Genomic DNA, 13,539 nt, shown 5'->3' with positions numbered 1-13,539 from the left:
AAAGACCTTTGCAAGGTGGGGTGGTGTTGACCCAGCTGCAAGCTTGTCCGTGCATCTGCCTAGTTCCACGGTTGCCAAACGACGTCTTTGGATGGTTGGTTTGTTGTTTAACGCCGCACAGGAATATACCAGGTATATGGCGGCGGTCTGTAAATGATCGAATCTGGACAGGACAATCCAGTGATCAACAACATGACCATCGATCTAGGCAATTGGGATACGATGACATGTGTCAACCAAGCCAGCGAGCCTGACCACCCGATCCCGTTAGTCGCCTCTTACGACAAGCATGGGTTACTGAAGATCAGTTCTAACGCGGATCTTCACGAGGAAAATATCCCATCATTGTGTTCCAGGATATATTCATCTGCATTTGTAGGATGATGTTTTAAAATCATCAAAACTTTATGCCTAGCAAATTTTGAGCAGTGTATACACTAATCGGGGAATAAGTAGGACATTAATGTCAACTAAAGAAAGCAAAATCCCGGCACCCTGTCTTTCTGTATGGACGTGTCACCGTTAAGAGCATGAACAGGTTGTTATGTGAAACTATTATTGATTTTTTTCTTCTGTGAAATTGAAATGTTAAGTGGCAGTGAAAACGTAGCTGAAATACAAACCTCATCAAATATTCAGCATGTTTTGAAAATCAAATTGGGCAATAGCCCTTACTTGCGTTACTTGCTTCTAGTAATATATGTCAAGTGATCGCCGAGTCTTTCCAGCACACTTGGGGCTGTTTTCGACGTAGTTCCGCACGTGTCAGATAGAAAAAATATAGTCCACTTTTTGCCAACTTTGGCGCCATTGGCACGTGTTTTTTTCTCGCAGCATACACGCATGGGATTCGGGGGAATATTCATGATTTAACACGAGTCACTAGGGTGATAAACAGAATACCTAGAAATGAAAAAAAATAATGAGTGGTTTTTACTTACAGTCATTCTGTTTCTTTTTCTCTTTTCGTCAGAACGTCGGTGAGTGTGTGAGTCTGAATGTATGTTTGGAAATGGGTCTCCCTCTCTAAGAAAGAGGCTCCAAAGAGGCTCTCAATCACCAAAATAACAGGATAAGGATGTACCCGGAAACGTTGTTAATAAATGTATTTTTTTGTGTCATTACTATTGATGAAAGACCAACCCTGTGAAGTGATCTACAGCAACCTCTTGTTTCTAGAGGTCACTAATGTGAACAGGTGGTGAGGCTCTCTGAACAGGTGGTTATGCTCTCAACAGTTGCGTTGATCGATGTTCATGTCACTCACTGAATTGTCTGGTCCAGACTGGATTATCATATAGATGGAATATTGCTGAGTGCGGCGTTAAACAACAAACCAACACAACAGAAATGGTCAAATTAGGCACTCTGGCTTATCACCAGATGCCAAAGAATAATCTATAACAGGACGGCGTTGGACTATAGCCTCATCAACTAATGGGTACAATGAACCCTAATGTTTCACTAAAGTTTTTAAGTTCCATTTGTAACAACGACATTAAAGTTAGGTTGTACATTATTGATAGTGTAAATATATTTTCATTACATTACGATATTCCCCTGTAGTTTTCCAACAATTCGTTATCAGAAAAAATACTTTTAATTTCCTTTAATGTAATCTCTACATTTATTTAGTTGCATGTAAATAACCATACAAGTTTTATGGACTCGAAAGTTCATTCATTTAGTGATTTGCTTTTCATGTTTTTTCGGCTTCAAAGCAAAACAGGATTTTTTTCATCGGATCCCTGTATTTTATCAGCACATACCTCTAGGCATGTTTCATTTAAGGACAGGTTATAAGCATCTCCTATCTCCTTTAATTTATTGGCCTTGTAATGTAAAGCGGTTGTTAAAAGTTCGATACAACCGAAATTCATGCCCCATGAATAAATGGAGGTGTAATGACGTCGTACTTGAGAATATTATTTCATCAGTAAACATTAAAACCAGGTCCAGATTTGTCTGGTGTGTGGGCTTGAGAAGAAAGATGTGTGACATTCAACGATTGTTAGCTGGATACGATGCCTTTGTATCCTGTATCATACATAACCCAACAGTCCCACAGCCAATCCTAAGACACACTTGTTGCCATTGATTGGTGCATGAAATCCAAACGTGTCAATACGAACCATTCTTCAGATGATGTTTGGTGTTTCATGTGATAGGTCCTTGTGCGAATAGATACTGGCAAATAGATACCACGATGTATGGCACTGATTAAATATGCTTACAACAGCTTCAAACACGAATCGGGGCGGTGGAGTAGCCTAATGGTTAAAGCGTTGGCTCTTCACGCCGAAGACCTGGGTTCGAATCCCCACATGGGCACAATGCGTGAAGCCCATTTCTGGTGTCCCCGCCGTGATGTTGCTGGAATATTGCTGAAAGCGGCGTTAAACCAAACTCAGTCAGTTAGTCAGTCAAACACGAATCGCTAATCACTATTTAGCTCTGTTCAGTGAGGGTTGTTACCTCCATAACGAATTATCTCCCCTCCGTGATACCAAAATGCAACGGATATCCGGTCAGCAGCCCAACAATGGCGGAGAGGAAACAGAACGAAGGTACAGACGCGAAAAAAACCTTGCGGTATGGTTGAACATCAAACATAAGATGGATGGTAACACTACATATGTGAATATTTGTAGTAAAAGACAACAATGGACTGACAAAGGACACAATGACATTCCCCTGGACACTTGAATTATTGATTTGATGACAGCGACGGCCAAGGATAATTAATTAAGGATATAAATGTCACAATATAATTAAATGTAATTAATGAAAGTGAGTGGCACGATTGGCCGATGGTGGTAAAGAATGGAGATTAGCGCTATATAAATGACTGCAAATACGTTATGCATGATGTCTTGGCTTTACAGTATTTGGCCTTTGGAACTAAATGTGTATTCGGACAATAGCTGTCCTGGACCGTGTGACAGACGTCTGCCAAATTAGCAACCACACAGATTATAAGAACAGCAAAAAGAGTTTTTAAAATATTTTTAAAAAAAAAGAAACAAATTTTAAGTGAGTGAGTTTAGTTTTACGTCGCACTCAGCACTATTCCAGCTATATGGCGGCGGTCTGTATATAATCGAGTCTGGACCTGATCCAATCCAGTGATCAACAGCATGAGCATCGATCTACGCAATTGGGAACCGATGAAATGTGTCAACCAAGTCAGCGAGCCTGACCACCCGATCCCGTTTGTCGCCTCTTACGACAAGCATGGGTTACTGAAGATCAATATTCTAACCCGGATCTTCATGGGTAAAATATTTTAAGGAAAAAGACTCTCTCCTCAACAAAAACCTATACAATAACATTTTATTTACGAAAAGACACGTAGGAGTCGTTTGTTAATTCACTAACACAAGGTCACTCTGACCTTTAATACTGTATGACGTTCATTCTCGTCAGGTCCAATTTCCAATTCAGCAATGCAACAAAATACATCCAAGACCCGAGCCCAGCTTCCCAAAGCCAGCTCAACATATCGATTATTGTATCCCGATAATAAATTATAGATTTTACACTGGTCATAGCTACGATCACCTGGTGAAAGAGTAAGCGAGTGAGCGATTATGGTTTTCGCCGCTTTTAGCAATATTCCAGCAACATCATTGCGGGGGACACCAGAAATGGTCTTCACACATTGTACCCATGTGGGGATCGAACCCGGCCTCCAGCGTCCTGATGAAGGAGTAAGAATATACTCCGAAACGTCGTGTTCCTCAGCTGCATGGAGGTATTAATCGGTAATATAAGTTAGTATTATCATTAGTATGTATTACAACTTGCTGTTGGTAAGATCTGACCAATGAGGATCGCTGGTTACATAGTCTGAACATTATCTCACATGGCTTTGGTCGTTGCGGATGATATCAACCACCACTTTGTATGCCCCAGATCGATTTTTCAGGTTGACGTGGTGTAGCTGGAAAACACAGCGGAGGACACAGCGTAGGACACAAGATTCACCCACGTTCAAAACCACCACGCCATTTCAACCTAATATTATATTTCATTTTTGTAAAATGTTGTTTTGATCATAAGGAACCCCATGTCTCAATAAAACCGAGGTTTATCAAGCCGCATCTACACAGGGAGACGTTCAATAAAAGTTCCAATCCAATCCCGGAGGGTACGTGTTTATGTGTGGTATTCAGTCTAACATGCTCCTGTTCCCCTCTCCGTCACTTAGATCGATAGAGTCTAAATTCTTGTCTCGAGAAGGTCACAGTAACCGGTTGGCGTTGAAAGCTTAATCAGTCCAGTATAATCATTCTATTTTTGTTGTTCCGATTTTATATTTGAATACATTAATGGCGACACTAATTTACAGCTCTATCCTGACTGTTACGCTATGGCATGGACACTTTTATTGAAGTGTTTAACGCGCGTAGTGGGAATAGTGTACCAAGAGTAGTCTCCCTTTGCCCTAACATTCCGGTACCAGACTTGACGGAACAAATCTTCAGGTGTGTATATATTTTTTTAATTGTTTCAGAAATATTTCTTCAGAAAGTCAAGTTTATAAAATAAGACACTGAACTGGGCACGCTGTCTAAGTCCTAAGTAACAATTTAGACGGAGTATAGCTGACACCGGACGCAAACAATGTGTAATTGTTAGGAGACAATTGATTATGTCTTACACCATAAGAACTACTTAGGGACAATGACGTCATAATCAAGATCATGACAACGCAGACATGTATTTAACTACATTGGAGCAGATCTCGTGAATGACTGAGTACAGGACCACTCCGCTTCTACTAATATTCCAGCAATAGGGATACAATAGAAATGGACTTCAGGCATTTTACTCGTGGGAAATCGAATCCGGGTCTATCTGTGATTTCCAGCAGTTAAACCACTCTCACTTTTCCATCGGACTGAATAATTGTACGGATATCTTTTAGGAGGAAATCACTACATGTGCTTGTGTATGTTTGAAAATCAAATTCCACGTATTCAAATGGTAACTGCAACATATATATATACTCATGCCAATAATGGTTGTCACCCCCTCCCCAGCCCCACATACACCTCACACCCCCTCCAATTAAATAAATTGAAGGGGGTGACAACCATTATTGGCATGAGTATATTACTGATTAAAATTAAAACAAAACTGCAATTGAGATTTGGTAACATTTTATTTGCAATCTGAGATGAATATACAAAAACGTGCACGTTCACTGGAACAATGGTCGTAACACATACTGTGTACCACTGGGTTGCCTGGATCAGACTAAGTATTGCTAAACAAAAAATTCACTCACTCATTCACTTTCACACTTACTCACCCACTCAAATATCTATCATCTACTGTGATCCTCTAATAATTTAGATGTACCCGACATGTGATAAAAATGATGTGGCCAACGGTATTTTGAAGTCATTCGTAGTGTAAAAGGGCGTCCTTATCTCTTTAAAGGTCACATGCAACCAAAAAATCAAACATAATTAAAACACAATTATCACTTATTCATGACATATAATATACATTGTTGGTTATGAAAAAACATATAAACAAAATTATAAGCGTACAATCGCAAATCAAAAGTGCAATATTGTGTACTTCGGTTTACTTCCCAAGAAACGAAGCAGCCGGGATACCGAACCCAGTCAGAGCGGGTGGGTGTGCACTCAAGTGTAACGGCTGGTTCATTTGCAGATGCCCTCACGGCTATTGTGTGTGTATATATAGAGATGTTGGGTTTTGTAAATACATGCTCATTTTTTGTGTATAACATGTTGCAATCAACAGACATCATAACATGTCATGTGTTCAAGTATCACACCTACCTGTCTGTGTAATTACATAATGTGACAGAGACCGAACTCGGGCCATAAATCAATGCATTTTGTTTATGGTGTATAGCCTGATTGGTGTTAAGTTCAAATTGCATGTGGTCAGTGATAGCAGCTGTGTATTGAATATTGTCATTAGCAGACAGGCAGGCAGACACACAGGTGTCAATAAAACAGACATTGAGTTTTGTCTGTGACAACGACATATCTATATCACAGTTAGAAATTCTGTCAACGCTAAATAATGACATTGCTTTTAAGTATCGAACTGAGAAAGTGACTCGGTAAGAAGAACGTGTGGTGAAATAGACAAATGAAATTATATAAACAGTTTATTTACTGTCATAACATATAAAAAAGCTCGCGCCTGTGAGATATCAACAAAACATTAGAAAAATAGCTCACACCAAAGCCTTCACCGAGTATTCACCGGACAACCCGCTTCCAAGCTGCGCGAACCTATTTCACTGCGCACGTGCTATGAGCGCAGCCCAGCTGTTGAAACCCGTTTTCCCCAGAAAAGTCGGGGGAAAATTAGTGAAACGTTTGAACTCCGATTTCGCGCGGTTTTTTTCATTGCGTTATTTTTCAACTTTATAAGTTGAATTTGCATTTTTTGACGATTTGTTTCGGTAAGTTCATACCGAAAGGTATCAGAATCTGCAAAGTTGTGTTTTACGTTGCATGTGACCTTTAAGAAAACATAAATAAATGATACTGTGTAGAGGATCGCGTACAAAAACATAAAACAAAACTATAATCAGTTAACGTAAATAATAAAACAGTATTTAAGTATTGATCCCCTGGTGATTACTTCGGAAAGATTTTCAAATCAATTATTGCGTCAGCTTGGAAAGAAATGTCACGGCGACTGTTTACACTCATTAACTGGCCAGCTGTCGATATGTCTGAATATTTCAAAAGGCCTTGCTACATAACCGACGTGACACAGGTACAATGAATGATAGATCGTGTTTCCTGGAGCGGTTTAGTTGACGTCTCTAGATGCTCATGGTGAGGATGGGTTGGAGGCGTGTTTGGATTTTGAATAATTTCATCTTTAACCTCAGCACACAATTATCGATTACTCGGAATAAAAGCAGTGTATATTTGACTGGAGTTGTTAATCTGACTGCGTTCTCTGGTTTTGAACACGCCAGAAACGGAAACAGAGGGTAACCCGCGTCGGACCCCATTACGTCGAAGCAGTTTCTAACGGTGATTTATTTCGAGTACAAAATGCAGTAAAAGACGGTTTACGGTGGAATAAGAAAGATGAAACATCTATTATATATGTGTGGGAGTACGTGCGTGCGTAATTGTGGGCTAATCTGCATCCTCAAATTACCCATGCCGAAACTGACTGAATGATGTTGGTAGAGCCTTAGCGGTGGGGTAGCCAAGAGGTTAAAGCATTTGCTCGTCACGCCAAAGACCCGGGTTCGATTCCCCACATGGGTACTATGTGTTAAGCCCATGTCTGGTGTCCACCGCTGTGATATTGCTGGAATATTGCTAAAAACGGAGTAAAATCATACTCACTCACTCACTCAGTAGAATTCCCTCGATGGTGGTATGAAAAATCAGGTCTGAATTTTGCGACCTCCCTTAGAAAACGCCCTGGCAAGAACCACTAACCAGGAGGTTCGACAGGTTGTGGAAATGTAAACTTGTGACAATAGCCATCCAGATTACCTCCATGTTTAACATGAGCGAAATGTCAACCTACATGTCAGTTGTGTCTTGTGTCATGCCCGCAGCAGTATCTCTTCACTGATGATGGGTAATTGTCTGTAACTTGGAGACGAGATCGGTGTCTTCCTCCTGTTTCTTGATTTTCTTTCTCAGGTTCGATCTCATTCTCTTCTTTGAAAATGCATACGTGGGTCCGATAAACATCCCCGTGATGTCAAACAGCACCACGCTGGCTATCAGAACAATGATGCATAACACACTGATAGTCCCCATACCTTGAGCCGATGGCCGACTGTCTCTCGCACCCTGCTTCTTCCGGATAGACGCAGACAGGCGTTTCCGTTCTACAGTCAGATTCTGTCGGATCTCTTCGGTGAGATTGGCGATATATTCGGGGGTTATCGTACGGTTGACAGTATCCTCGTCAAAGCACAACGTGCTGCACGTGCAGTCTGAGGGCTAGAGAAGCAGAGAGAGAGAGAGAGCAATGGTATTGTGAACAGATTAGAAAGTACTTCATGTGTAATCTGTAAAGGGGAAAATATGGAAACGGGTGCATTCCTATCGCTTGCCAACAATACATATTTTTGAAATGGTGAACGGCTTCTGGAACTACAGAATCTGTCTGTCTAAATTGGAGGACCCATTTTACGTATTTCCTGATAGTTTTCCAGGATTTAGCATCTTTAGGATGAGAAAGTTACAATAACTCGGTGCGCCTAGTGGCTGCAAGAGTTGTATACTCCCCAGGGAGTTGAGATTGATAATGCGATGTGCCGTTGAGATTGACATCCAATGATCGAGGGAAAAAATACCAGCGCCTTGAGCATGCACTAGTGCGTGGGTATGTGCGCTATATAAATATCCTATAATAATAATAATAATCTTTCTCCAGCTTCAAGTGTTTAATGTCAATCATGCTCACGGCTGCAGCCAGCTATAATATCAGGACAGCCGATGGTTATTTCAGCCTGGACCAGACAACCCGGTGATTAATTACACTAGTCCCTATACATTTCATGGAGTATAGTTCCCTGACTATACATTCTCCTTGTAGTATAAGGATTGCGACGATGTTATATGCCATTACCCATAATAACGGTGTTACGTAAATGTATAGGCCGTTCTACAATGCTATATTATTTAGAAAAGCCGATGTGCCTTTATTATTTCAAGAAGAGATATTTCGGATAATGGAGGTAAATGTCCTACCAGCAAAACACCGGTTTGGTTCTGGTGATGGGTCCATTTGAAGTCGCAAAATTTGAGGTCTTTAGTTTAACTTTACTAACATGTAAAGGGTCTGAAACCAACGAAACATAATTTAGTTTCTTATATACTATTTTACCAACTTACCCATCGACTGACAGAAAGGGCGACACCTAGCGGCATGCATACGGTTGCGTTTGTGTTGATACTGACGCCGTGCAGGTAGGCAGCAAACCTGACTCCAGGGGCATCCGTGGCGAGGGTGTGACTGCCGCTACCCACCAGCAACACCCCCAGAGCCATCTCGAGATCGTCGCTCACCGTCCAATTGGTAGTATCGGGAAGAGGAGTCTGGTCCAGAAGAAGTTCATCTTTGTGGGTGACGTTGATGACGATGGAGACGTAGTTGTTGTAGTCGTTGTGTGAGAAGAAGGACGTGTCTAAAATATACTGGTTCATTGAGAGTACGAGCGACATGCATTCGTCCTGCCCTTGAACAACACTGGTGTTCCTCGGGACGATCTTCATCACCAGCAGGGGCTTGTTGCTGGTTATTTTAAGGAAAGCATCGGATGGCAGGGTTGCGGTGGCGAAAGACCCAGGGTAAGGTAGGTCAGCCACTTGGCCACCAACTGAGACAGTTGTGTTGCCGTCGGAAGCTATGACCTTATAAATGTTATATTTCGACCGTTGGTTCGGTGTTGGAATGGTGTAGACGGTCCGACCCCAATGATCAGTTGACGGAAGCTGCTCTACAACAGACTCATGGTTGTCTCCCCTTAATCCAGCACTCCCTGAAAATACTGCGACAGGTTTATCGGACGACACGCGCGTACCGGAAATATCAGACGCGCTGCTAACTTTAAAGCTTTCGTGTTTGTCGAGCTGAAAAGTAAATGTCTGATTACGACTCGTCATTCCTGGCACATGCTCCCAGTTTGTGGTTATCTCCCCTGGAGTCAAGGACACCGTCGTGTTGTCCTCCGTTGCAGCAAAGGCGATGTGACAGTTGTCTGAACAGTCATCTGGCGTTAGAATGAAACAGACCTGACCTAGACTCTCAACAGGTAGGCCAAGATAAACTCCATCAGAGTAGGTAAATCTGCTGATTACAGAAACGTCTATTTCATCCGGTGTCTGAATATGAACGGCTTTCCCTCGAGCTGAGCTACCCTGAAGAACCCCGTCCATTCCATAAGAGAGCAAGTGTCCCTGGGTTGCGCTCACGCTGATGTTCTCAGATGAGGTGAGATCCCACGAGGTTGTCACAGACGCCGACGTCAGGTTCACTGAAGGCGTAGTCACAGATATATCGAATGGTTTGATCGCACCGCCATGACTCCCAAGGGATACAAGAACATATTCTTTCCCACCACGTGTCCAACCGGCTGAAATGGTAACAGTACAGAGTTTCATATTGTACATAATCTGACCACACGCTTTTCCAAGTGTAAATATTGGGAGAAGTCACTGTTTGGTTTCAAGGAAGTCTTTTAGGCATTTCGGTTTTCCCACCACAGTCGGCAGACATAAATCTATCTTATGAAACAAAAGGAAAGGGAAAGGAATATTTCAACCGTAAAGAATCCTCTCCGTACATATTCACTGCAGATTTTGGTTGAGAACACTCTAGATTCACGGTTACAGCATGCAAGGATCAATTAGACGGCATTCATCTCATGGACCGATGTTGCTAGAATATTGCTAAAAGCGGCTTACTCACTCACTCATCTCGAGGAGCTATGTGGTCTGTCACTTTTACATCGTGAACAACATACTAATATTCATTTTGTCGTGTGTCATGATCAAGTATGATCTGGCATTTTGATAATGGAGCACAAGATTTTGAAACCCCAAAATTACAAGAACCCTCGCGATCAGCAAGTTGACAAATCTGCTTTTCAGTTTCTACTTGAAGCAATATTCCGTTACTTCTATTGTCATCTTAAGAGTAAGGACCATAAACCGTTTAAGGGATAACAGTAAGAAACATTTCTAGTGTCCATGTATGTTAATACCGTCATAGGACAGAAACAGGTTCAAGGCGTTTAATCAAGCTCGCTTATTCAAAATCTAAACATTTTACATCGAGGCTGTACTGATTACAGGCAACTAACCTCTTTGCAGTCTGACTGGCGCTAAGAAAAGTACACGAATATAGGAAGAGACAGCACATATTATGCTAAAAATCTCAGGAATACTGTGAAACGAAAACATTACGGCTTGTAGATTACATGTAAAAAATGTCAGCATGCCGTGATGGCTTGTAGGATACTTTTATGCCTGGAGAAGTAACCATATTCTGCAGTATAAAGTACAACTGAACGCTTTGTCGTCAAGTTTATAGAAACATTTGTTATCGTATTACTTGTTCCTATTCATGTTGATGTATTTACAACATAAGAACATTATTCGGATTATTACATGGTAACGATGTAAAGTGAAGGGAACACCAAATAAAACATACATCCACCTTAAACCAACGAGCAAATAATTTGACTAATAGCAAAGAAAATCCTTGTCAAGGTATATAAGTTACAGTCAATCTGTCAAACCAATCATTTGGTCATATGACTGTAACGAACAGTCATTTGGTCTAAAGACTAAAATTCTCAGTCATACATCGTATATCACGATTAATACAGAATTAGTGGTATTACTTACGGCCATAGGTTCCTAGTAAAACCCCTATTACAATCAACGTCTGACACAGCGCCATGCTACTTCTTCACGACTAGCTCTAATACTTCTTAAATGTTTAAGGCACTAGGGTGTCATTGGGGACACGGGCGATTTCAAAAGTCAGCTAATCAGTGCGGCATAATTGTCCTAAATAAATCATCATGACGGGGTGTTTAAGACAGATGCAGTCGTGTGTAAAATAATATCTTACTAGTTAAAGGATATCAATACACAAACCAATACAGTCAGTGTTCTCCGAAACTGTGTATTCAAACTTATTGATTTTAAGTACGAATCGTTCTATTTTCGGAAACAGTCCAGTGATTCTTGTTAAAGAGCTTATGGAATAATTCCTCTGGGAAAATCAGTTTAATTTAATATGCGTTTTACTTTAATTAGTGGTATATTATTGCACGCCTCTGCAAACCCAGCGCCACTACTGTCTGTGTTGAATAGATATTGAGGCACCTGTCAAGTCTTGTTATATACACATGGGCATTAGTTAAGCACCACATGAATTCAAGGGCAATTATTAATTGTGTGGACCAAACAGGCTATCATATCCCAGCATATTGGAATGCACATGTAAAACATGTGCTTCACACAACATCTCAAAAGCCGTGGGCCACGTGTTGACGTGCTACAAAGGCGTCAAGCACATTGACATGCGCGGATCCGGGGCGTGGGGGTGGGGTGCGCCCTCCCCCCAAGAGAGTTCATCAATGCCTTTATGGTTAAAAAAGAGTCGGAAAACTTTTCACTGTCGTGTAGACTGTGTATAAATATAGCAATGATGCAATGCCAGACGCAACTCCTTGCACCAACGGGTAACATACATGTCAGATAATTCAGTGATGTCACAGGCGCTGTAACGAGCTGAAACTGAAAGTATGCTAGAATGGCAATGCTGTCATCATACTGGATGAACGGAATAGACATTATAGCGCAATATTACGTGCGTTTTCAAGCGCTGCTAAGAAAGGACGGCCAACATTGAAATTCCAAATGTCTTTAAGAACTCAAAGTGTGCTGAAACAGTACAGTTTAACATTGAAGCCTATCTGTTTCTCCAACTTCATTACTGACAGAATTTCATGTGAGTTATATCCAGATGATGAACCAACCAATGTCGTGTGTAGGTGACGGGAACTGTTTTTTTAGATCATTTAGCAGGTTTTGGTGATGAAAATCAGCACATTGAGTGTAGAACTAGGGTTGTATATGAACTGGTAACACGTGACAAGTTTTATATTTCAGATCACAATCTGAAACTTATGTCTGGATCGTCTGCTCAGAAGACGACAAACCTAGCAGAATATGTAGTTTACACCTCAGCATCACATGATACGATTTCAGGATCAAATTTAGCCGTCACTTACCAAATTGAGGTTTTGAAAAGCGTTAATTCTGGTATATACAGCTCTTAATTGCATCTGTATGCTGCCTGCAATTGTTTGCAAATAAGATTGATTTCCATCTATCCCCAAAGGGAAAATGTGGCGGTCATAGGAGTGTCATGCACCAGACATTAACTCCAGTGTCGGGGACATTTGATGAAGCATTAGACATGTACATTATGTGGACAGTCTCTCACAGTGAACCCCAATCATTTTGTTTCGTGTGAGGAAGAGTCTTGTAATCTCACCAAACAAATTGACAATTCTCATTCAGATCATCCCTGGAAAGAGAGTCCCAGTGAAGATTCTGAAATTCCAATATCCGACAGGTTAGGTGATGAATCAGACAGAATCTTTGATGACAAGCCTGGTGTTCAAACATGTCACGGTGACATGGATACCCCTGACACAGAGCCTGAATCTAAAACGTTTAAAGCATCTACCGGGATAGACATATATGATATCGGTGACATTGTATCAGGGAAAGTAAAATTATCATCGATGAGTGATACTGAGAAACTGAAGTACCTGAAGGAACGTTTTACTCCAAGTTGTTGGTTCTGAGATACAGACTCCCAGGGTGACAAAGCGAATGACACACCGAGACAACACCCCATCAGACACCCCTGAAGTGTACTGTAAAAAGGACCATCATCATTCCTTTTATTGATCATTAGAACACTGAACTGCACCAGCGGTTTGAACCTGAAAACAGATGCGGGGTTGATCTA

General features: G+C 41.2%; 1 protein-coding gene and 1 long non-coding RNA gene across 2 annotated transcripts; both read right to left on the bottom strand.

Moving 5' to 3' along the window:
* Window positions 1-5,148: 5,148 nt before the first annotated feature.
* On the bottom strand, window positions 5,149-7,288 carry LOC124285300. Its single transcript, XR_006900784.1, has 2 exons — window positions 6,517-7,288; window positions 5,149-5,440 (listed from the first exon to the last, which is right to left on the bottom strand). It is a non-coding gene; the product is annotated as an uncharacterized LOC124285300 (long non-coding RNA).
* Window positions 7,289-7,344: 56 nt separating this feature from the next.
* LOC124285297 lies at window positions 7,345-11,548 on the bottom strand. Its single transcript, XM_046721502.1, has 3 exons — window positions 11,394-11,548; window positions 8,877-10,117; window positions 7,345-7,979 (listed from the first exon to the last, which is right to left on the bottom strand). The coding sequence occupies exons 1-3, from the start codon at window positions 11,446-11,448 to the stop codon at window positions 7,596-7,598; spliced, it is 1,680 nt and encodes a 559-aa protein (XP_046577458.1). The 5' UTR covers window positions 11,449-11,548; the 3' UTR covers window positions 7,345-7,595.
* Between the last annotated feature and the right edge of the window lie 1,991 nt (window positions 11,549-13,539).

This window comes from Haliotis rubra, unplaced genomic scaffold (genome assembly GCF_003918875.1).
Source record: "Haliotis rubra isolate DU_JTF1 unplaced genomic scaffold, ASM391887v1 Scf358, whole genome shotgun sequence".
Taxonomy (NCBI): domain Eukaryota; kingdom Metazoa; phylum Mollusca; class Gastropoda; order Lepetellida; family Haliotidae; genus Haliotis; species Haliotis rubra.
Note: the sequence above shows the minus strand (reverse complement) of the source record. Positions and strands in the feature narration are given on the sequence as shown.

Excerpts from the sequence above, each read along its gene's own strand:
- LOC124285297 (XM_046721502.1), bottom strand. The coding sequence starts at position 11,448 with ATGGCGCTGTGTCAGACGTTGATTGTAATAGGGGTTTTACTAGGAACC. Across the intron at positions 10,118-11,393 it reads TTTACTAGGAACCTATGGCC|CCGGTTGGACACGTGGTGGG; the intron begins GTAAGTAATACC and ends TTACCATTTCAG. Across the intron at positions 7,980-8,876 it reads CCCTTTCTGTCAGTCGATGG|CCCTCAGACTGCACGTGCAG; the intron begins GTAAGTTGGTAA and ends CTGCTTCTCTAG.